The sequence below is a fragment of the Acanthochromis polyacanthus genome, chromosome 9 (genome assembly GCF_021347895.1).
Source record: "Acanthochromis polyacanthus isolate Apoly-LR-REF ecotype Palm Island chromosome 9, KAUST_Apoly_ChrSc, whole genome shotgun sequence".
Classification (NCBI taxonomy): domain Eukaryota; kingdom Metazoa; phylum Chordata; class Actinopteri; family Pomacentridae; genus Acanthochromis; species Acanthochromis polyacanthus.
This window is the reverse complement of record NC_067121.1, coordinates 36,818,990-36,844,599: the sequence shown is the minus strand read 5'-3', so window position 1 is coordinate 36,844,599 and position 25,610 is coordinate 36,818,990. Positions and strand designations below refer to the sequence as shown.

General features: G+C 40.8%; 1 protein-coding gene across 2 annotated transcripts in view; it reads right to left on the bottom strand.

Annotated features, from left to right (window-relative positions):
• Positions 1-25,610, bottom strand: part of brinp2 (bone morphogenetic protein/retinoic acid inducible neural-specific 2) — a 244,026-nt gene that overhangs the window by 31,016 nt on the left and 187,400 nt on the right. For both annotated transcript variants that reach the window (XM_051953298.1, XM_051953297.1), the window contains one exon: positions 24,239-24,475. In XM_051953298.1, the coding sequence (XP_051809258.1) occupies positions 24,239-24,475 (237 nt within the window). The remainder of the gene's footprint in view (positions 1-24,238; positions 24,476-25,610) is intronic.

Sequence of the window (25,610 nt, the reverse complement as noted above, 5' to 3'; positions counted from 1 at the left end):
AAGTTGGCCAAGAATATCTCACATCTTGGCTTGTATTTACCAGCTTGCATAACCCGTATATCTTTTTTCAACATTTAGCTGGCCTTTTTAATGTTTATAACTTAAACTTTTTCTTCAGTATCCTTTTTTATTTGGATTTCTAATTAATTTTTGATCATTTGATTGAAATCACCACGAAACCATGGAATCTGGTGTACATATTAACACGCCTAGACCAATTTCAAACCAGAGTAATTGGTGTGCAGATGCAGGTTGTAACTATGATGAAATTTGATGTAAATTCATAATTATTGCTTTCTTGCCAACACACTGTCACACAGACGAGCAACAAGTAAGGTCAAGCTGCACAGTTTCATTTAATATGCACAATACCGCGCAGCAATTAATACTTCAAGAGCAATTCGACTGAAAGGAAGAGATTAAATTTGGATGGAAAACGTGTCTGCTGGGCTTTAATTGTTTGGAACATTTGTGTCAAAAGCAGGAGAGCATGTTTAAACCAAAAATGTATTAAATTAAACAGTGTAACAGTCATTTGTGTTCGTATTTATGCGCTATTACAGCCAAAGAATTTCTAGAGCACAATGTCTCATGTTATCTGTGTTTGCTGTTTGTGCTCATTCTCTTGTACGTGTGCTTTGCTAAATCCTCAATTAACTGTAGCGCTGTCCCTGGGCTACACGAAACAAACTCCCTCGTCAGGTTCAAAGTGCATGTTTACCAATTAACACCACCAAGATAAACTCTCCCGGGTTTAACATCTTCATTCGAGCTGTGCCGTGACAGTGAAAGATTTTAGCAAACTGGCGTCATCTAAAGTCCCCCAGCTGCGGTGGTTACCTGGTAAATGATGTATCCCCATAGCACCTCTGTAGCGGCGTCTTAGTTACGCTTCACGGAGGTCGTCTCCAGGAAGCGCGGTGGGAGAAGCGATAAGAGGGTGTTCATTACACCGACTCCCCCTCCACCACCGCCACAGGGAAGGATGGCACCTCCTCCTCCCTCTTATCTCTATCTTAAGGGGGAGTTTTCCCCCCAGACTTAAGGAGGAGTAGAGATTAGGAATGGAGAGGGAAAAAGGTTTATGCGCATTTCTTGGTTTGGGAGGCTCTTCTTATCCTCCGAATGTGCAAAAAAATCTGAAAGTATGGCTCCGTCACAAACCTGAAACAAGGAAAATCTAAGATAAAGAGACTCCTTACTTCATTTCCTCCCCTACATTTCAATCTTCTCACATTCCTTTATGTGATTAATATTTTTCAAAAAAAAATGGAAATCCTCGTGTCTGTTCATTCCTCCTCTCCACCTCATATCCTCCCCTCTCCTCCCTTTCTGTTCTCCCCTCCTTCCTTCTAATCTCCCCTGCTTTCATGTCCTCCTTTCTCGTCTTCCCCTCACTTTCCTTCTCCTTGATTTACTCTCTCCGTCTCATCATTTATATTCCCTACACGTGTTGACGGATTAACGGCTCCCAGGTTATGCCTCGCAGAGCCCCAACGTCACCTCTTCTGACCTGGAGCAACGTCCTGAGATGAACTGCTGCCACCTGCCTATTTGTCAGCATGGCCTTGGGGCTATTTATAGATCTGGATGTGGCATAAGTAAGGAACAAATGGCTCTTTTCCACTGGCACCTACTCGGCTCAACTCTACTCGGTTTGTGAGGTTTTCCATTAGGACATTGTACCTGGTACTGTTTTAGTACCTACTCAGCCAGGGTTCCAAGCGAGCGGAGTCGAGCCGATAATGTGACGTCTACAGAGTGCAGGCCACTGATTGGACAGGGAGTGACGACACATGAGACGTGTACTGTGGGCGAATGAAGAGGTCAAGACTTCTCTGTCTTTGGTGGTGGACCAAAGAATACAGAAGGAGCTCAATGGTGCAACTTGCAACGAGAAAGCATATCAGGAGGTCTCCGAGTAGCTGAAAAAGCTCAAAAGGGACTATCAGCCAATCAAAGACCACAACGGAGGGAGTGGGTCAAACCTTGCCTGGGGACCAGACAGCCTTTATATTGTATATTACAAATACACATAAAGTCAGTCTGGAACTGCTCCATTGAACCAAATCAAGCCCAGAGGCGGGACTACCGATCACAGCTTGAATTGGAGAGAGCCAATCAGCGTAACACGTGTGACGCAATCACTAAGCGACCTAACAACTGCCTTTCCGCCATGATGTTTTGTAGTTTTAACAGCTTCCTTTGCCGTACAGGGGTCCTGAGGAAAATCTCAGCTCTCCCTTTCAGCAGTGGAGGGCAGCATTACGCATTCTATCGTACAGCCTACCGGAATTAAAAATACATCCTTTTTAAAAAGAAAAGCTTTAAGAGCTGCTTCTTGTTGAGGTTTTAAGGACAAATTCAGCCCGTGCAAAACAGAGGAAAGCGCACAAGAGAAACTTCGCTCTGTTGCGGTCGCCAACTCGGCCCTGAAGATGACGCATCGTTAACTCCCACCTCTGGTGCTCTGATTGGTTCGGTCCGATCTGCTCGGAGCTTGAAAACCTGTCAAAATGTGTCAATGGAGGAGGGCTAGACCGTATTCCCGTATATCCCTTATAACGGGAATACAGTCTAGCTAAGCTAGGCTCGGTCAAACCGGAGGTGTTGGAAGTGGTTTAGCCAAACGGACGCCATTTACAGGCACCAACCGGCGAGCAACGGGAGGGAGAGTAGAATTGACTCCGCAGCTGCATTATTTGAGACCATATTCGGGGATGGTGAGTGCTTTGGGATTGGTGGTACTCAATTGTAATGGAAAATGACCTAAACCGAGTTGAACCGAGTAGAGTCGAGCCGAGCAGCTTCTGGTGGAAAAGCGCCTATAAATAGCAAACTGAGCACCATTGACGAGCTGCTTTCTTTCTGGGCTCTTTCTTCCTTCTGTCCCTGTTGTCTCTGCCCCAGGCTCTTTGGTTTCCATCAGAAATCAAACTGCATCTCTCCATGCCTGTTGATTTGACACTCCAGAGCATCTCCTCGTCTTTCAGCATAATCCTCTGATTCGCTACCCATCTCCATCCCCCTCCTCCCGTCAAAACCTCCTCAGACATCTGTGCTGGTTGGACGATGCCAGCAGTCAAGTCTTTAGGGAGATCATCCTTTTCTGCTGTGACACACAAGCAAAAAAAGCGACGACTGCCCACTCTCTTCATCCTTCTCCTCTACCTGCATTTGTGTTGCTATAAAGAGGAGTTTTAATCAGGGGGGAGTTGAGAAAACAGATGAGGCAGGGCCGACTGACCACCAAAGTCAAAAAGATAAAAGCGAAAGATTGAAAGAGATTATGGAAACATGATGGAGAGTGAAGGAGGGGAATAGTAGTTTAAACTATGAGAGAGTCGCATAAATACATTCTGAGCAGATCCATTTTTAATGAAGCAAAAAAAAAATTCAAAATGTTGTTCAGTCGGTCTGAGATGTTTTTTTTTTTTTTAACCTAAGAGGAAGAGATTTGAATTCTAATGATGTCCTGATGAAATATGTATTAGAAGAAGGCCACTTCCTTCCTCTGGCCACTTTCTGAAGAACTACTGCATTTTGACCATGAGTTCAATTTAATGTACTAACCTTGCCGTTTGTTTCCCAGGCTAAATGCTTGCTCCAACTGGAGAATAACAGCATTGGCATAGTCATTTTGACATAAAAATACATAGTTTTATTTGTATTTTAATGCCCTGTGTGGGGTTTTTAAAAAGTTATAACAATGCTGAGTAGAATCTGAATGATCCAGCTGGCTGAAACACCCAAAGCTAATCTGCAATTATCCCCTTTGTTTTGTGTGAAAACTTTGCTCCTATATCTATTCATCAACCTGTAAAACTTACATGTTGTCACAGTTTACAGCTTTTTTTGGCACATTGCGTTCCAAAATGTGAGTGCGAGTGGGACTTTTTGATGTTTGCCAACTTTTTGTGGTCCAACACACCCAAAAATGCTACAAAGATAAATTGAGGCTGTTCGCTTCGTTTCATTGTCAGTTTGTAGCATTTAAAGCCTCCAGACATACAGTGAGGAATATACGTATTTGATACACAATTGATTTTGCAAGTTTTCCCACTTACAAAGAATGGAGAGGTCTGTAATCTTTATCATAGAATCGTAAAATCACATTGTATGATTTTTAAATAATTAATTTGCATTTTATTGCATGAAATAAGTATTAGATCCCCTACCAACTAGCAGGTATTCTGGTTCTCACCCTCCTGTCCTCCTATTCTCCATTCATTTCATGTATTAATTGCACCTGTTTGAATGAGTTACCTGTACAAATGACAACCAATTAGACTTTGGTGTCTTTACCATGAATGGGTCACTGAGTTTGTAGCACAATTGTAGGATATTTCCAGAAAGAGGTTGGAAGTTGGACCCTCTACACTGTTTGATGTAGTGTATTACGCTCCAATGAGGAAACAACATAAAACCTTTAAATGACATATAGGGGTTTAGTAGCCCTATGTTTTATACAGGTTGCATACTAGGAGTACAAAACTAGTCTAATCGGTAATTAATCAGTTGTAGGCTTGAGTGATATTTTTAGTATGAACTATTTTCTAAACACGCTGCAGGTCCTTTGTCTAAACATACCCAAAGTCCACCTCAGGCTAAGTTTTCCAAGGGATAAATATTCACATAATTTGTTTCCTTAACAGATTATTTGTCATTTAAAAACCAAACGTCCTTCACATTAATTGAACAGCCTTTCGAGCAAACTTCATGAATATTTTCATGCTGTTCTGGCAGCCTCGGTGCGTTCATGTCCTCAAAAAGAAACACACACAATCCAAACACTTCTTCTCCTTCACTGACCAGGCCATTTAAGTGCTTTAACTCCCCTGCTGGTGCCCGTCGTAACAGTCCAACAGTGACCAGAAGCTGCCCTCTGTTTGTATTGAACCAAACCAGAAGGCTCGAAGCAAGCGAGCCAGAAAAGCAGAAGAAACAAGAAGCTACTCTTTCAAGTAGCTGATGGAGTTTTGGACTGAGATCACACTCATCTGGATAACCTTCAGCTCCACAATAACCAAAGTGGATGTCAATGGCAGTAGAGCAATAAACATGAACACATGGTCATTTAAGTTAGCAGATTCCAAGTGTTTCACAAAAACACAGAACAAAATAAAAGAACAAACATACTGTAATTATTTTCCTCTCAAATATGCCAGTTTTATATGTGCAGGCCTAAATAGCTGTGGCGCATTAACAGCAGAGCATCTGGCTTCTAGACGCTTCAAGACACGGTGAAGCATCTGCACATGTAGACTACATGACTGTCATTTAAACAAGAAGATGGAAAGCCTGAAGGACAATACACGTGCACAGAAAATGCCACGCCAATTCTCCAAGGTCCTGGGATTTTGTTATTTCTGGCATCACACTGTAAATGTTGGCCTGGTGCTGGTGCTAGAAGAAAGGTCAGGGAGTAACCGAAAACATCAGGAGTCCTCCTCAGACTGGAGATCCACAGCAAATGTCACGGAACCCTTTAAATGACAAGAGTGTTGGTTAAATAGAAACTTTGCCCTGACAAAATATTGGAAGAGATCACTGAAATGATGAGATGTTGAGATGCTGTACCTTGTTCCACACCAATGAACAGACAGTGAACATCCATCTCATATTCATCACCTTGTCGTTATGCCCTCTACAAAATCAGGAAGATCAGGCCACACAACTTCTGGTTCAGGCTCTAGTGATGTCACGCATTGACTACTGCAACTCTCTTCTGGCAGGTCTCCCCGCATGTTCAGTCAAACCTCTACAGATGATCCAGAATGCAGCAGCATGTCTGGTCTTCAACCAGCCCAAAAGAGCTCATGTCACTCCTCTGTTCATCTCCCTTCACTGGCTTCCAGTTGCAGCCAGAATCAAATTCAAAACTCTCCTCCTGGCTTACAAAACATTTACAAGAACGGCCCCAGCCTACCTGGATTCCCTTATCAGGTCTACTCCCCTTCACACCCACTTCGCTCTGCATGTGAGAGACACCTGGTGCTTCCAGCCCAGCGCGGCTCGATATCTCTAGCCAGACTCTTCTCCTCTATTGTTCCCAAATGGTGGAACAAACTACCAAACTCTGTGCGTTCTGTTGAGTCCCTTTCTACTTTAAAGAGACAATTGAAGACTCAATTGTTCAGAGAACACCTAGGCACTTAATCCGACTCCACCTTTGGGGTAGAATAAGTCAGGTGGTCCAAAACCCAGCACTTACGTAGCGCTGACAAAGTTGAAAAACAAACAAAAAAAGGGGGATGGGGTGGGGGGGGTAGCAATTCTTCTGCAACTTGATGGCAACACCTTTGACCAATCGCACTTGAAGCACTTTTGCACTTACTAAAGGTTTTTCCTTATGTCTGAATTCTTGCTTGTGTTGTACGTCGCTTTGGACAAAAGCGTCTGCTAAATGAAATTGTAGAATTGTAGAATCTCATTGGACTCACATCACTGCATTGGGATTCCCTATGGTAAGTTTCAGCTCATTGTTTAGCAACTTTACAGCTCACTTTCACCATGTTCACTGAATTGCTTTAGCCACAGTAAGCATCTGCCAACCTTAAAAAAAACCCCACTATACACAATCTATTCAACACCATACACACAACTCGAGATGACCACAGTGGAGCATTTAGCAGCTAAAGAGCAGATATTCCATTTAGTAGATGGCATAGACCAAAATATGACCTAAAATAGTGTAAATACTTCATAAAGTGGTCAAAAATACAACTTCAGTGAATTATAATTCATCTTTACAACTGCCTCTATTCATAAATGTGCAACTGGTTGCTTACAAGGTTGCCCTGTTAACTTAGAATGATGTGCTTGTGCTTGTTTCTGGTTCCTCCAAGCAGTCAGAAATTCCAGTTATTTCAGGTTTTACGATCACATTGACATGTCGATGGTAAAAATCTTGATTTTCATCAGAAAGAATCTTCAAGTTCACATGAGGACAGCCTAACTGTGGACGCTGTGGGACTGCAGACAGACTCTGCACTTGCAATTTAGTGAGATACGAGTTCAGAGCTCAGCTGTGCCTCTCCGTTTCACAGGTCTGGGTCCTGACATTGCATCAACTGCCTATGGGCAGGCTGCTCACTGACTGCAGAAACTATTTTTTAATGTAACTGTCACACGAAAATCCAGCTGGATGCAATTCTCAGAAGTCAGGGATACGGCCCTAAAGTGTGGTGAGGGTGACCTACCCCCAGATTATGCTCAGTTATGACAAAAGACCAGCAAATGCCGAAAGCCTGTCCACATAAACATGACAAAGACACATTTGCCAAGGTCAGCTAAAGCTCCCACTTTGGTAATGTGATGGTCGAAGGATAAGCTGCTGCCTTCCTGTACGTCACCATCCTAATGTTTTTTGGTGTTATGTCTTTGCATGGCAGAGTGTGTAGGCTGAGTGTTTGATACAGAGAGCAGCAGGTTAGGTGAAAAGTCAGCATTTTGTCCAATGAAAAACATATCTGCCTGTTACCATTGACAACCACTTTGAAAACAAAAGAAAATGTCTTTTGGCTTTTTGTGCAGTGCTAAAGCATGAAGGTAAACTGCTGTTTTCGTCTGACTCTTTATAATATGTATTAATAACACTAGATATTGTCTGACATTAATAAATATTAGAGAACATACTGTAAAACTGATGGAATATATAAGCCTTGGGTACCATATGGCTAATCCCACAAGACACCAGCTGATGACAACGAGGGCTGAAAAAGGAGACAGCTTTAGCATTCCCCAAACATACCATGCACAAAAAGAAAGCTAACAGAAAAGTGTCTCGCATAATGTTTGTCTATGCAGTTACATTTTCCCTAAAGAAAACAAATGACTGCATTTTAATAATGAGACCTTTTACAATAATGGCAAAAACCACGGAAATTAAATTATGCTACCATTCAATACACCCTCTGACTTGCATATAAAAAAGCTTTTAACTCATCTGGATTTTCTCAGTCAGTAACAGCCTTTGTGATGTCTGATGCCATTCTGCTGCTGCTCAAGCCAGGCAAATAAAGCCACCTCATCTTTTACCACTCAGTGGCTGAATAACATCGTGATGGGGAGAGGGCGACCAATTCAGCGACGGCTTCATGAAATCCATTAGAGGTGAATTAATGTCTGAAATATGTGTGTGTGTGTGTGTGTGTGTGTGACTGTGTATTAGTGCTGATGTACTTTTTGGAGTGAGGTTTGCCACTGGAAGTATTTTGTCAAAACTGAAGTTTTTAGAAGTGAGCTCTGGTTAAACACTGTACTTAGACAGACAGCCAAACTTCATTTTATATCTTGCACCACATTTTGTGATGATGGTGAACCAGAAAAAAAAAAAGCTGTCATCCTCTTGGAAGTCAAGTTCTAGCCACCAATCCCACACAACCCGACTTGCCTGTGAGATGAGAAAGACTGCATCTTTAGAGCCTGAACAGTTACTAACTTGCTTGAGACTTATTTGACTAAAGCTCGGAAAAGATTGTAGCTATGCTTACTAAAAAAATCTAATACTAACTGAAGGTCACTGATGGAACACAAACTTCAATATCTTGAAGTTTCTTGACACTGTGCTATACTTCCCGTATTAACGCCAAGCGAAATTCAACATTAATTATGAAGTGTGGAATTCACTCCATTACCTTGTCACTTTCAGCCTCTAGTCTGGTTGTGGACATGTGTAACTGTTGCCGCCTTTTTAGATTTCTCTGGTAATTCCCATAGATCTGTTGTTCTGCACATTCAGAGCTCTGGAGGCTAAATTAGAAATGGGAACATCTTGCGACACCAGATACAGAAAAACTACAAAGCACAGATAGCTACAGTCAAACTCATTAAACTATCAAGCCTCTGGACCTTGACCGCAGTCAGAGAAACCAAAGGTCTCATCCAAAATCCTAGTCAATGATCTGTTTGCCATTTCTCGTCCATCTATTTACATTGTATTTTTTTTTTTATCTGTGAACTTCCATGGCACCTTTAAGTGAGAACCTACGGTAAAAATGGCGGTCCATTTGTTGGAAAGGTGATTGTACATAAGTTATACAAGACAAACCCCTCTTGGGTCAATACTAAAACCTGCAGCTTTTATAATGCTGCGCTCTTTTAGTTCTGAAATGGTGTACGCTAGTGTTATGAGGATTCTGTTGCTGTTATTGCAACTATTAAGGAAGTTAAGGATGCCCCAAGTGCGACATGGAAACACAGTAAAGCACACAGTCCTTGTTCACTGGTTTGAAATTGCTCTTGAAGTTGCTACAGTTTCTATAATTGTCCCTTACAATTACAGTTTGGGCATAACTCTGGCTTGTGGGCATATGATTAATGTCAATAGTAACATTAGCCACACTAGCTACGCAACGTGCTAACATTAAAGATTCTCCTATTGCTGTGGATACACTGCCATCAATGATAAAAGTATTACATGGAATTTTCTGTCACTCAGACAACTGTGGTAGGGTTTCTAAATAGAAATCGTTTGGATTTCTCCAAATATTTGGTAATTTCACGGTGTTTACATGACATACAACCCGGCTTGATATTCAAAATAGACATGGAAATCTCACTTTCTACAAAATGGGACCTTTAAGGCCCAAATCAATATCTGCCAAGTCAAAAAAAAATATTACTTCACTTTGAAAGTTTCTTCTCAAACCAGGCACAATTCCAGCAGGCAGTCAACTCCAATAAGAAAAAGTCACCACATCTTTACCTCCATGTCTTAAATTTGATGGCTGTTTGGCCTTAGGTCAGAGTGAAAGCTCTTCAGCTTTCAGCAGACATTCTGCTGCCACTAACCATTTGTTTGAGAATGATTGCACATTGACATTTCCTAAAAAATAGCAATTATGCGCATACAGCTAACCCCAGGTGTCCCTTCCCTCTTCAGCCTTTTACTGCTGATGTCAAACCTGAGGCCCCACGGGCGAAAGATGTCAAGTTTAGAAGGCCTGAGGGTAACTGGGATCTTCTCCTGTTGTGTCTCTCCACTGCAATGCATGTCATATATATTTAATCAATCCACTACTTTCTTTACAGTCATTTAGTCACCATTTGAGAATTCACTCAGTTGGTCTCTCTGTATAAAAAAGGACACAGCTGTGACCTTAATAACTATCAGCAAAATTTCTAAGCAGTGCTGTCTGTCAGAATTTTCAGCTGAAGGCATTCCTCATGAGGCGCTCCCTTCTAAATCTGTGTCAGTGGGCTTATTGAGGTCAATCTTAGAACCATGTCAGCCGTTACTTTGGTGTTTAAATCCTTAAAATATATGCTAAGGAGAAATATCGCGTCTTTATAATCACGGATTCAACAAAAGCCATTGCTACAGTTAGTCATTCTGTGCTTTTGGAAAAAAACAAACACACATCATCTGTAGGCTTTGGAGGTCATCCATAACTGTTTCCAGAGCTATTTATCATCAGGAACAGCCTGATCTGAATTCATGCCGGTCATTAAGAGGCTGCAGCCGGGATCCATTTTGGTCCATGTTGTCTGTTGTGCATTACTGTCAAACACATCTTCATGCAGACAATACTTTCTGAGACACTGTTGGTGATTCTGATCATTTAACTACAAAGAATTTTCACCCTTCATGCACTTCCAAATGCTCGTATAGCTTCATATGAAAACATCATGCAAATTAAACTGCATTCATGTGCATTTTCACAGACAGCAGTTTTAATTTTTAGACTCTCTCATACTTAAAATAGCCTCACATCTGGTGTAAAGCCAGCAACACACATCAGGCAGAACCAAGAGACTAATTGGACTGCAGAACACAAGTAGTTTCCTTTCTAGTTAAAATATCAGAACGGCAGCATTCAAAGTTGTGATTTAAATCACCCAGTAAATCATCCTAATCTTCTTTGGAATTTTGAAATCTACATGATGGTTTTTCCTTCAGATTTCTTAGCCTTTAACACAATGAAACAATGTCTAATTGAAGGCACAAATAGAGTCGTGACGTGATGTCACTCCAGTTTTATGAGCAATTGTTACCCTTCCAACCTGCTTGACTGTTGGTTCATCTCCTGGTCAGCTAGTGTTGTATGAAGCCATAGCCTTTAGTAACCCATTGTTAGTGTGCTGTACTAACTTGCAAGCTAGCTGTACAACTGTAAAAGAAATCGTGGCTAAATTGTACTGTTCGTCCAAGAACATGCTTTGCTTGAACCGTGCTGTCTCCTATAAGAACTGCTGCACGGGATGGAAACCCCAGCCCTGGGATTAGTGGACAACCTGCCCCACCACCTGAGTCACAGAAATCATGATGTCAGTGTTGCTTTTTTATAGTTTTCCACTTTGAAAGACCAGAGTGTCACTGATTGCTGAACAGCAAAACAAAACAACAGTGTATCATTTGTCTTACTCTGTACCTGATCTGTGTTTTTTATGTCAACAGATTGTGTTGTCACTTCAATTTGTACACCATAAAATGCCCTAAAATTAGACATTTTCTTTTCACAATCTAAATCTATGGGGACTAAATGGCGTTAACTCCTTTGAAGTGGTGCAATCCTGTCCTGCTAATTGGTTCGTACAGTATTCCCTTTATGTTTAAAGTTAGATTTACTATTAGTTATTAGCTATTTTCCCTAAATTGTCCCTGCTTGTTAAGATTGTTCTAAATATATCTTGTTTATTTTTTATGCGAAATACATTATTACCATAAAAAAAAGCTAAAGAAAGTTAAAGACAGTGACTCTTTCTGGAATTATTTAAAGGAAGTGATGCACAGTGCAATACCTAAATGGTTTTTCCAGATGAATAAATCTCTGTGGGACTGATGTGAACTATGAAATCAAATATATTTCTACATCAGTGAGTCTCTAAACAATAATGCTATGATGTAGAGGCTTTCATGCTTCAGAGTGTGGCAGCATGAAAACACTGGACTCTTAATGAAACTCTTAATCCACAGTGTAAGCACAGGCTTGTGTTGGCTTTGACTAAACGTGTACTATAATACACAATGTTGACAACAGCTGGAACAAAAGCACGCTAGAAGACAGATTTGGTTTGGGATTCTTGCAAAGAAGGAAGCCAGGAAGAAAAAGAAAGAGACAAAGGAAGAAAAAAAAAAGGAAGGCGGCGAAGACTGCCTGTGCCAAATGTATTCCTTCTGTGGAATAAATGAGGGGAATGAAATGAGAACGTAGAGGAAGGAAGTGTTGCCAAATCTTCAGCCAAGTTGAAATCTATCTTCGGGTCTAAAATAAATATATAAATTTTAAAAAATCCCTCCTTGTTTTGACAAATCCTGGAAGTGCATGTGCTACATCTACACCCCGAGACAGCGTGCTTTATGACAGCAATAAAGGCGGAAATGGGCACCGATTCAAAGCAGTGGGGTCCTGTTAGCGATGAGTGGAATCCATGCCAGAACTATTTGTAGGTGGTACCGAGTATCAAACAGATTCCTGTTAGCTTGCAGGGATGCTTTTTCATTAACATAATGGAAGACGAGAGACAATTAGACGATCTGTGCCGTACAGACGGGAGAAGATGGAGAAACCTTCGCAAGATGCATATTCAGAGGGCGAGAGATAAACATTTACTACTGAGATTTATAGATTCCTCTGTGATATATGGCTGCCAGCTGTAACAAGGAGATGATGGTTAAATAGTGCTGCCTGTCACTGATATTAATGAGCCACCAAACAAGGGGAGCACAAGCAGAGGAGGCTGAACACAAACCGATGATCAAAGTGTTTACATATATTTTAAAATGAACATTATAAAGGCCTGCACTGTGAAGCAAGCTTAACATGATATCTTTTCATCATCTGGTTGTACTAAACCCAACAACTGTAGTCAGGTTTAAACAGTCACACAAAGCTGACTTTTTAGATCTGAAAGTTTTTTTGAATCTAGTTATGAGCGAGACAGGTCTAGAGCCACACTTTTCTTGCAAGAAAAACTAATTTTAATCCTACAACAATATGGGGAAATAAACCAAACAAGATGACATGGTCATCAATATCCCCCGCCACATGTGATGTCTATGAGTCTATATCCAAAATAGTGATCAAGGACCATAACTCTGTTAAATATTATCACACAGGTCTCATTTTCGAACTTGATCAAGGTGTCCATGGTGTGAAGCTACACACTAAATTTCGTAATCCTAGCTGTAATAGTTTCCGAGAAAAGCTGTCCCCTTCATGTCGGATGGACGGACGGACGGACGGACGGAAGCACGGACGGACGGACGGACGGACGGACGGACGGACGGACGGAGGCCAAACCTATATCCCCCTTTTCCACTTCGTGGAGGCGGGGGATAATAATTCAAGCTAAACTTACCAGGAAAAAAAAAAGCTGATCGTATTATCTAATGGGTGAATCAACACTGTTTTCCCACCATTAAAGGGCAAGTAGATCTGGCTATAATGACCATTCTGCATTACATTATATTTATGTGCTGTTTAGATGTGACCCCTTCTTAGGATGTGTAAAAAATTTGTATTATATACTCCTGCAACCATGGTGGTGTTGTTGCGGGGGGGGCTTCAAACCAATAAGCAGACTTAGTGAAATTTTATAAGGTCAAAAAGTACAAGGCTTTAGTGATTCAGTCCATCTCTGTTTTATTATCATATCATTACAAGACCTACAGAAGATCTTTTTTTTTAAATGGAAAAACAGAAAAAGGAAGGTTGGAGTTCTTTCCACGGGGAATCTACAATCCTCTATCTCATATCTGCAGTCAGGTCCATAAAGATTTGACAGAATTTCCAGAATTTCAGCTCTGTGCGAAACCACAATGGATCTGAAAATGAAACAATCAAGATGTGCTTTAAGTGCAGACTTCGAGCTTTAATTTGAGGGTATTTACATCCAAATCAGGTGAACGGTGTAGGAATAACAACACCTTTTGTATGTGCCTTCCACCTTTTTAAAGGACCAAAGGTAACTGGACAAACTAACATAATCAGAAATCAAATTGTCACTTTTAATATTTGGTTGAAAATCCTTAAAGGTCAAAGACAGCTTGAAGTGTTGAACCCACTGTATGCTCCTGAGGGGAAACCAAAGGATTTACGTGGTCTCCAAAAAGCTCTTACTTTCCCACTTCACTCTATTCCACGAACAAAGCTCCACAGGATCCACAGGAGGAAGAGAACTAATTAAATAATAGGAGGTGCTTTACATGCATTGACGTGTTATCTCAAACGCAATCTGGTCCAGAGCAGGCACAATAGAGCACAGGTCACTTTCCACACTGTTACCATGTACTTAAAAAACACAATCTTCTCACAGTGTCTTAGCACTGGATAAAAATGAAGCTTTAGCAATGCCGATAGTTTTGCCTGTGAGATATCCTTTGCTGAGATTTCACTTTGCCCAAATATAATTCAAAACTCAAAGGCCTGATATGGAGCTGACAAAAAGTTCTGCTGCTGTACTTTTAATGGCATTCACTCGCTCATGCATCTGAAAGCACAAAGCCTCACGATCCTGATAGCTTAAAAATACAATTCCAGAGGCAGCAGAAACGGCAGTCGTTCATTACTTTGTGATAAGAGAGCATTGTTTATTTTTTTCTTACCTTTCTGTCATTGAGAGACGCGTACTTGTTGAGTCACATCATGCCATGCAAATTGTTCTCACTGTAAGAATCCAATGAGCAACACGCCCCAGCCTGTTAGTTTAATTATGATTATTTTTATGGTAAAAAACATCGGGTTAAATGTGGCAATTACCTCATTAGAAAGTTGCCCTATTCTCATGTATTTTGTGGATGTTGTTGTTATTCTGAATAATTATTTTTCTCAATACCATGCTTGTCGCTAATGAAATTCTATGCACACAACAGAAATCTAACAGCAGATACATCAAAAAAACTTGACCAAATAAAAGCAAAACTACCTGCATTGCCAGATACCACACACGAAAACAGCAAATTTGCTTTGTTGCGTTTTGGTGAACTGATGCTTTTCAGCTTTTTTTTCTGATAAAGAATGTTTTTTGTCATCATCATAATGAAATTGTTTTTGTGTTTTGCACCACAAAGCAGCAGATTCTTCAAACTAAACAACAAAACCGCCTCAAAAACAGCCTTTCTGAGCATTTTCGGATGTGATATTGTTTCATCTATGCCTTCAAAAATAAAGAACTGTTACACAAAATGTTCCTCTGGCCACTACCAGGATAAACATTTGACTGAGTTTAGGCACAAAGATTGCTTTATTCGCCTAAGGTTATGGGGAGATTTCGATCATCGTTAAAAAGAAAACCGACATTAACTGAACAGCAGCAACAAGTGTCACAATCACATGCTTTGTTGACCCCACCATCCACCCTGACCTCCTCCAGCTTGTTTTGTCTACTCCACTCAACTTAACCTTCTGACAGCAACTGAATAACCTGCAATAAACTGGCATTTTTGAGTGTGCTGTTGTTTGACAACATCTGACAACAAGCCAAGTTTGAATTTGAAGTATAATCGAGCCATGAGGAGGCATAGAGATTGCACCGTGGGATGCATTTGTCCTTTTTGAAATGCCTCTTCATACTTCGCTGCCACTGTGTGTCACCATACAGAGCAATTATTAGAGTAAATGACTTCAAGTAGATGCTGCTGTGCTTGTGCCAGACGTCAAAGGTGTTTGCTGACGATGAGCTGTGACTTGCAGAATGTGTTGCACAAGAGGTTGAAGTCGTGCTCTGCACTGTGCTTGCATTTTTCTACAATAACAACCAGATTGGGTTTGATTTGTGTATGCATGTGAGTCACAAAAAGCTTGACTTTGTCATTGTTGTTCCTTGAATGTATATAATTTTGTAGTTTATATTGCATTAAAAGGGACCTATTATGCTTGTAAACAATTTCAGGCATCTGGTTCTAATGCCGTGGTTGATTAGTGTATAGAAAAATGTTTATGCCTGGCTTGTGATGGAAGACTACATCCGCCATTATGTCACACAATGAGCGGCTAATGACGGTAATATTTAGCAAACAAGAGGCAGGATGTCCTTAAAGAAACAAGAGCTGAAATGACTGAGCTGAGCAGCTGCTTTAAAGCCTCTACACAATGTGATATTAACAATCTTACGGCTTGCTACACTGTACGACATGAATCTAATATTCTTTGGGCACGACGTGAAGTTTGCTCTGTGCAGATTGTATGATGAAAACACAGCTGAACCACAGCCTACGATGTACGTGAGTCGACATGAATGCGTGATAATAAAATGTCCTAAGCGCGTACCGTCCATCCATGAAAAAAAACCCAACCAAAGCAAAAATGCAGCACCCGCAATCACAGGGAAAATAGCCAAACATGAACGGAGCCCTCGCCCTTGTGATGGTAAATGGTTGTATTTATATAGCGCTTTTATCCAAAGCACTTTACATGATACATCACATTCACCCATTCACACACTGATGGCGGAAGCTGCCATGCAAGGCGCAACCACGACCCACCAGGAGCAATTAGGGGTTCAGTGTCTTGCTCAGGGACACCTCAACATGCGCTTGACAGGCCGAGGATCAAACCGGCAACCTTCCAGTTACAAGACGGCCACTCTACCCACTGAGCCATGCCGCGATATTTATTTGTTTGGAGAAAAATCCCCAAAAAAAGGAGAAGAAGAAGAATATGCCCGCTGTTGTGGCTCGGAAAGAGAAGCCAATTTGGGATGCCAATTTTGCAAAGGGAGCTTGAAGTAAGTTATGGTCTGTCATTTTTCAACAAAACGCATACTTGATTTGATACGTTTTGCCAATGTCACCACAAATCATCTATTTGGGTTTAGCGCTGATCAGTACGTTATTTCATCCTGCATTTCGATTGGTTAGTTAGTTGATGTAGGTAGCAGCAGCAGTCACACTGTGAGATGATCATCCCAAATTCCTGACACTGTCAGAATTTTATCACAGCTTGTTTTTGGTCGCAAGACCATGGCAACGGCCATCCTTGAACCCATCTCACAGTGCGACGTAGGACCACCGGTTTAGAGCCAAGACCAAAGATATCGCCACGATTCTCTCACAATTGTTATCTTTCGTCTGGGACAGCCAAAAATGGCACGGTGTGTAGTGGCCTTTAAAGACCACTTCAGGATAAATAAGATTGTCTTCTGAAATGTGAATCATGCAAACCTACGCTCATACAATCCCAATGACATATGAAAGTGGAAACGAGCACAACAGGTCTCCTTTAACATTTAATATTGCTTCAGCACATTGCGTTCACACTGTGTCTGGTGCTGTGATGCAGCAGGTACGTATATTATTTAAATAGTCGCCTGCAATTGTCTTCCCATTACTGATATGGAGTGTTTCATCGTGCAGCTGGTCTAAAGCTCTGCCTATTAAGAAAAACAAAGACAGGATGAGAGTCTACAGCCGTGATAGAAGACCAGATTGCAAGATGCATTAAAGCTGAGCTTGAAAGTAATTTGTTTAGGAGTCAGTTACTGGGAAGTAAATGTAAGAACTGTTATGATAGCGGCTGGTGTCCAGATCTTCACCAAGTAATGTCTGCTATCATATCTTCCTGTGATAAGCCTTGATCATATTTCATAGCAGATGTGGCCAGCCTGCAGACAAGTTCTGTTTTTTCTATCTGGCTGAACATGAAAAAGTAAAATAAATAAATGAAACCATGCTAGCAAAAATTTGACAACAGGACAAGGAGTAGAGGAAAAGCATGAAATGCAGGAAATAGTCACTTTTCGAGCACACGTGCAGCAGGATCCATGCACCTAATCTGAAGAACTGCAAACTAAATTGGTTGCTCCTCAATGGGAATGACAGGAAACTATTTAAAGTATGACCTGATGCACCTGAACATTATTACATTACTTCTCATGTCCCTCTTCTGTCCAAACTGAATACAGGAGGAGATGAAAGGCTCATTTTTGCTCCCATCTTCCTCCTTTTTCCCTCATGCTGCCTTTCTCTCAGTGGGGAGTTAACACTGCCTCCTACCCACCCTGGGAGTAGGGAATTGAATCTTAATTACCAAGAAGCTCTGTCTTATGTTTCATGTATGAGTGACCTCATTTGTTAGTCAGACCCTTTCTTCACTCTCTTTTACTTGTATGGTGGCCCGAGAACTCGAGCTCCTCACATCAGCAGCGGTACTAAAAGATCCAGCCTAATGGCAGCTTGTTGGGTACAACATGCAGTTGATATGCAAATTCTAACACTAATCTGAATTCATTAGAAGATTGGCTCTTAAAGTTGGCACTTCAACCTGTGAGTCAGTGTAGTGTTGTGTCACCTGTGTTGGCTCAGGTTAGTTAATTATCTTCTGAAGTCAGCGTTCCAAGACTCAGGGATGAGGACTTAGCACAGGACAGGTTTGACTCAAAGTGATGCCAAGCAGAGCGACCCGCTTATTCCACGCACTGGTTCAAACCTCGCCACAAGCAGAAGCAGAGTGCTTATCTGGCCGATTTGGTAGCTTCTTTGGCTTTTGTGCTTCTGTCATTGATAAATAGAGTATGGTTCCTTGTTTTCACTGGTCAATTGTTTTTCTTGGTGTCATTTCCTACTTTGTCCTACTGTAGCCTACAGACGAAGTTATTGCAGTTACATATGGATATGAATGACTTGGATCAAATACTTGTGGCCGTGCTGTAGCTGTGAACGCGATTCATAATTGTTTTGTATCTATGTTTTACATAAACAGTGCCTAGGCTCACTGGTGCTAAAAGTGATAATACATCATTGTTTCATCCAAATCTGTTACTCATTGTTTTTTGTTTTTTAATATTTGATTTTTGCCTTTTCGGCTTTATTGGATAGTGGAAGTGAAGGTAGACAGGAAAAGGGGGAGAAGAGATGCAGCAAAGGGCCGTGAGCAGGAATCGAACTCGGGCTACTGCGTCGGAGACCAGCCCCTGTACATGGGTCGCCCGCTTAACCCGTTGAGCTATACAAGCACCCACTCATCGTTTTTGAGTAATGTTGCTAACAGATGGATTCACAGATTCACAGAAGGACAAACGTACGCTGATCGTCACATAACTCTGACGCGTTCCTTGGAGGAGTAACTACTTTAGCACACCTGTTGACGATACACGATTAGGGTGTTTGCTTGGAAAATCCACTGGATGCTCTGTGCTGATCTTTTTTCTGACTCCCTGCTCGGCTTGATCTGCTCCTTCTGCTTGACATAAAGATAGAATAGATGTGTATTCATAGAGCAGAACAGAGGAAGGGCTGCTTCTGGGATGCATATGAAACTTTCTGTGATGGATAAACATTATCCAAAGTCCCAAGCAGCTGTTTAACCAACTGGTAATGGGCCATGCTGAACTGCTAATTGATTGTACACATACTGCATACATATTCATTTTAGCAATCATTTTACATACTAGAAAGTAAAGTTGCGTATCTTGTGGTTATGGTTGCTCATTGTGATTAGCATGCAGACTCACAATGGAGCCACATGTCTACTAATCTGTAGCCCAACAAATTTTGTATTTCCTCTTGAGTGAGCAGCATTTGCTTGATTTTTCAAATTCTTATTATTTGTATTCTTTAATTATCCATTTGTGATTCATTTCCCCCAAAAAATCTCCCTCAGGAAAGTAAATGAACACAAAAAAACACTAAGAGGCACATTACTGCAGGTTGGTTTTGGTCTTTTCTTGAGATTTGGGAGAAACTTTAGTTGTATGTATTGAAAACAGCAAGTCTTAGAAAGCTACTTCATGCGGGTGAGACTTGAGAGACTTCTTGAAGAAGTCGAAACATGATTTATATGTTCCCCGTTAAACTGCACACAGTCTATAGAGACTTTTATTAATAACTGAGAGAGAACAGAACTGAGCCGTCATCTGTCAAGGAAAGACGATCCAAAAGTACTTTTAAGTCTGCGATAGAGAAAAAGAAATTATTATAATGAACGAGGCACTGCGATGTTATAAACAAACTGTACAAAAGCAGGTATTAGGCGGTTTGGTGCCAAGCCTCGGAGCTGGCTGTGTTTTCTAATTTCACAAAAACCGAAGGCGTGATGTTCCCCACGCATCTTAGTCACACCTTCCCAGGACATCTTTCCTCCCAAAAATCGTACCTGAGATCTATCCAGCAAAGAAAAGAAAAGAACCATACAGCAGAGAGCTCTTGTGATTAGTATAAATGCGTGTATGTGTGTGTGTGTAGCAAACTATCAAGGCAGCTTTGGGCCTTCGGTTTTGAAATGGCTGAGGTTTGAGGGCATTACTCTCCTCTTTTCTCTTTCACACCCACAATGATTTAGTCTCCTCCTTGTCCTCCTTCTGTCGCTCCGACACACACATGAACAATCTATTACACACACCATCCTCCCAGTTGTTTTCCTCTCGCCACAATAAATTTATCAGCCCATCCCAGCAGACGAGATTCAGCCCAGCTTCCTAGGCGTCCCCAGAAGCTAAAAACCCACTATGTGTGTCTCCGTGTGAGAGTGTGTGTTGATGCAGGAGAAGGGCAGAGATAGAAATGCAGAGAGAGAGACGGGGACGGAGAGACAATGAATACTAACACACAGCTCTGAAAGTCAAACAATATTTGCCTTATAGATTACCCTCTTCTCATCGTTCTGCGCTCATTTTTCATCCCAACTTGCCTCACGCAAGGTGGTTGCAAGTGCGGGTAAGTGGATTTTGTGCGTTCCCCTAAAATTAGATAAAACTTTGATGATGCACTCAATGAAAGAACGCCCGTGGCGGTACAGTACACGCGTCTCTGTGCGACTCACCGTGGTTCCTTCCCTGATATTTTTAGCTCGTTACTCAAACACACGAGCCTCCATAAGCACCAAAGGCCTCATTTTTTATGACAAACAGTGCAAAGTTAAGCTCCTGACAAAAAACATAACGTCAGCGGAACAAGAAAAGCCTCGCAATTACACGTCTTCCTCCTATCTTTGCCAGAGCATGTTTATAAAGATTTAATATGCAGCAAAAAAGATCAACTCTGCAAAGTCAGGCGCTGTCAACATGAGGCTAAGTGAATGCACAGAAACACTGTTTACCCCCGTATTGTCACTTACCGAGCAATTTCTGCTCAAACGGCAATGCAACACACACAACCGCCCAAACTCAACACAACACACTCGCAAAAGTGTACGAGAAGCTGCCAGAAACCTGCCTCCAATTAAATCCTGCCTACACCTTCCAAGTCATTAAGGAGTGAGCTGGTGATGTGTTGAGATGTAGGGGGGCAAAAAGGAGAGAGAGAGAGAAAAAACTTTGGCCAATTTTGGAAGTGACGCCCGCCTTGTTCTGCATCATTGCCGCCATTACATCACACACCTGTGTCTCGCTGTGTGTGATGAATAGTTTTGATAAAGCAGCCCGGCTTGCTGAAAATCGATTTAACAAGAGTAAGATTGTACACCTGATGGAGCTTCTGTCACTGTGGCTCAGCATGTTAAAACACAACCTTCACTTTACTGACTTTGCAACTTTGTCAAGTATTACTGGGTCAATATATAACTGAGGGCCTTTTGAAGTCCATGGGATATAGCTTGCATATATTTTTATTAAAAGTAACAACAATTATGTTTTTTATGTTCATTAGGATCATGTCTTTACAAATTCCATAATTATTTATTATGGAAACAATAATTTATTCATAATAAATGAATGGCTATCACTAAAATATCAACTAAATAACCGCCTGAATTTAATAACATCCACCTTCTAATTAGCTAAGTAATAATAAAATGAGCTTATTTAAAATTTGTTTTTATTAAGTTGAGATATTCATGACAGATATTTCTTTTTTGGGCGAAAAATCTAATTTTATATTGAAAATAATTATTTGTATCTGTGTCTGAAAAATCACTTTCCACTAAGTTACTCATTACAAAAACATCTCTCAAGGAAGTGTGTTAATTCCAGATCACATGACCTGCTCCACATGATGTCATTTCCTCCTGAAGAAAAGACGGGCCAGACTCCAAGGCTTTCTTATCATATCTAAACATGTATAGATAGTATATTATTGCAAACAATAATCAAAAAGAAATAATCCAAAACCATTCAGATTAGACTGCACTTTTAAAAATCCCAATCGATTCCACTACTTATTACCAAAAATACCATTTCTATCCAGTAAGTGACTTCATTTCAAAGCAATCTGAACTGAACACACTCGTATGTTTGATTCCACAGGAGCTTCAGCAAATAAGCTGAAAATAGACAGCAGGCTGAATTCCAGTGAGTAATAATGTACGTCTTGTGTGTTTAGAGACTGAATAAGTTAAGACAATATTGAATTCCTATTTAACTTTTCTTTTTAATTACCCACTTTCAAAGGCGGCTTAGTTCAACATAAATGAGTCACACAGTCGAGGGCTGTCCATAAGAGGGAAGAAAGGTTTTCACGCTTTTTCCTCAGAAAGTCTTAAATGATAACTTTCTCTATTAAACAATACATCATCAAATGCCCCCTTCAGACACAATACAAAGCATCTAAAATTGAATATACTGAAGTTATCAGGTTTCATATAATGCGTGTTTTTATGAATAAGATCTACTGCAGTGGAGCTGTAATCCAGGTAGGTTATCACTTGTCGTCTCTGTTTGTAAGTAAATTTTATGTGAAATTCTGAACACAGTTGCAGGAACACTTCACAGGTACACACTGTTTAAACAGAGTGTCACTGAGAGAAAGCTGCATCCAGCCTGGAGCAATAAATCATCACCATCCCACTTGTTACATCTGGAACTGGAACCGAACAAACTTATGTAACGTGGTCCCTGTCCAGCTGTCCACGGCTCAGCTCTGCTTTTTTTACACACTGTAACACAGTCGGTACATCCTGAGCACTGAGCCAACAGGAGTGTTTTATCGACAGAGCTGCATTTGATATGAGGTTAAATTCACAAACTGCAACTTCTTTCAGAGATGATTCAAAGGAATAAGGACATTTTTGTCAGGCAGCCACGGCACCATGTTTTTTTTTGTGTGTGTGAAATTAGTTATTAAAGTTGGAAGACGACTGTTTTGAAGGTTATATCTTTGCAGAAAATGTCTGACGGTTCAACAACAAAGCAACTAAATCAAAATCATACAAAACGTAAAGAATGTGAACAGCAGGGATTTCAAAGCTACAATATATCTAGTATCCCTGCTGTTTTCTCAGAAGTTTAAATTGTATCAGAACAACTCAGTATCGACTCATGTGTTTAACAACATTTCTTCAAGCGTCTTTCCTTGTTTAAATTGCTACTTTTGTGACTGAACTGTATGATCTTGCTGGTTATGTTAGTATTTTATGTTTGCAGCCACACAAGTAGACTCTTTCTGTTCCTAAGTAACGTTGATTTTGCTCAAATACGAGCAAAGAATAAATTAGCGTTACATCAATTTAAATTAAGCACTTAGAGCCTCTTTGCAAAAGCCATTTAGTTCTGGATTTCAAAATATATTTGGTGCTGTCCAGCTGCTGCTGTACTATGAATGACTAATGGCAGTGTGGCGGACAGATGGCACTAACTCTGATCAGGATTTTCACATTTTTCTATGAACTAAATTTCAAAAAACGTCCTTGAAAAATGAAGTATGTATAATGACGTTAATAGAGCCTAATTGGTGTATGACACCTAAATCATCCCCTTTTGACAAGGTTTAGTTCACATAAATATATTCTGCTGGTAATTGTAGCCACTGTCTGATGTCTTTTTCTTTCAAAAGAAAAAAACCAAAACAACATTTTTTGGAATATATGAATACGCAAATACTGTTCAAAGGAAAAACATGCACAGATAAAAATGCAAGTTGACTATATCAGCCTGCAAATGACCCTGGATGGAGAAATAGAATTCATTTTGCAAAATGAGGTGGCTTTTTTCTGTGTTTGTTCTCAGTCTGACTTGAAAATAAAGTTAAAAATGATTCAGCGTTTTGGGAAGGTTGCACTAGTTGCCCTGTTTTGTGCAGCTCCTTGAGAGTGCGAAGTTAGCATGGCGATGGAGTCACATTTGAAAACAAGCTTCTAGTATCTCCTATATACAAATTGAGCAAACAAAATGGAAGGGGACAAATATTTCCAGATTAGATCAAATCTGTCAGAGTGACGTGACTCAATATTACACTTGACGGATGGAAAGTTGAGCTAAAACACCAGATCTCAAATCATTTGCATACAATAGGCTATGCATGAGCTATTAGCAGTATTTCCAATAGCCATACCAGTCCAGTCTTTGGATCCACTTGTTGACTGAAACGTTTTTTGATAGACACAAAACCAAAGCATCATTCAACAGATAAAACACTCGCCCATACCAGATTCCATGAACTCCTGGTTGAAGTTGCTCCAGGCCTCTTTACTCTTCTCCAGGTTCTCTTCCATGACCTTGATATCAGCGAAGGGACAGTTGCATTCTGGGAAGCGGGGAGAACACCGGCACCAGCAGTCGTTGTTGCGGCAGAGCAGCTCGCCCTCCGAGTTGCACGCCACATAGCTGAGGGCTGCCTCCACAAAACGCCCACGGAGGAACTCTGGCAGGACATCTTGCAAGCCTGGAATAAAAAAGAAAAAGAAAAAGAGAAACACATGGCATGGTAAACACACAGGGTATTTCTGCATTTTCAGAATATGGCGTTTTTCTCACAAGCTGGTTCCATGTGCTTTCACATGTTGTTTGTGTGAGGCTAAATGTAGATATGGTAGGAATGTGATGCTGCGTTTTTGGCCTTTGTTCATAACATGAAAGGATTTTTGATACATTGGAGGACATTGTGAATTAAAATTCTAAGTACAGCATTAGCATTCATGACATCATTTCTTAGACAAATATAAGCATTGAAAGCTCCATTTCCTTTAAAGAAATCCATCAAAAAGCGGCTGTGCGATGAATTAGAAGCTGTCAATTGTGTTTCCTATCGTCAAGCCCATCCTCTAGAAGCAGCACCTTAAGGCTCGACTGAAATCTGATCACATGGACAAAGAAAGATCTTTTTGGGAAAAGTTCTATACTTGGATGAAGCACAAATTCAAGTGTTTGACCACAATGAGCAGAAATATGTGTGTAGGAGAGAAGGTGAGGCCTTCCGCTCTCAATTTAGTCCTCAGTGAATGAAAAGCAGCTCAATTGGGTTGAGGTTAGGTGACTAACCCAGTTGTGCAGAAGCATTCCATTTTATTGCTTTTAGAAGGTCTTGGCTGGATTTGGCAATGAGGTACCATGTATCGCAGCAACTCACTGAATCTGTCACTTCAGAATTCATCCTGCTTCTTCTGTCAGCAGTCACACCATCAATGCACGCCAGTGACCCAGTTCCATTGGCAACCATACATGCCTATGCCATCACACTGCCTCCCCATGACAGACAGATGATGTAATCTCAGTGTCATCTATCCAAAGAATCTTGTTCCAGAACTGGGCAGACATTTTCTGAACATCTTCCAGTAAAGTCTGCCGTGGTTTTTCTATTCCAGATGTTACCAGTGGTTTTACATCTTGAGGGAAATGTTCTGTATCTGCATCATGAAGGCGTTTCTTGTTATGCCCATCTTCTCTAGAGTGTTCTTCATTTGGCCAGATGCTGTGAAGGGGTTTTCATCACCAAGGAAAGAGCTGTGCGATATTCACTTCACTTGTCTTCCATGGTGTTTTGAGGCATGTTGTTGTTCCTGAGTGTGCCTTTGCTTTAA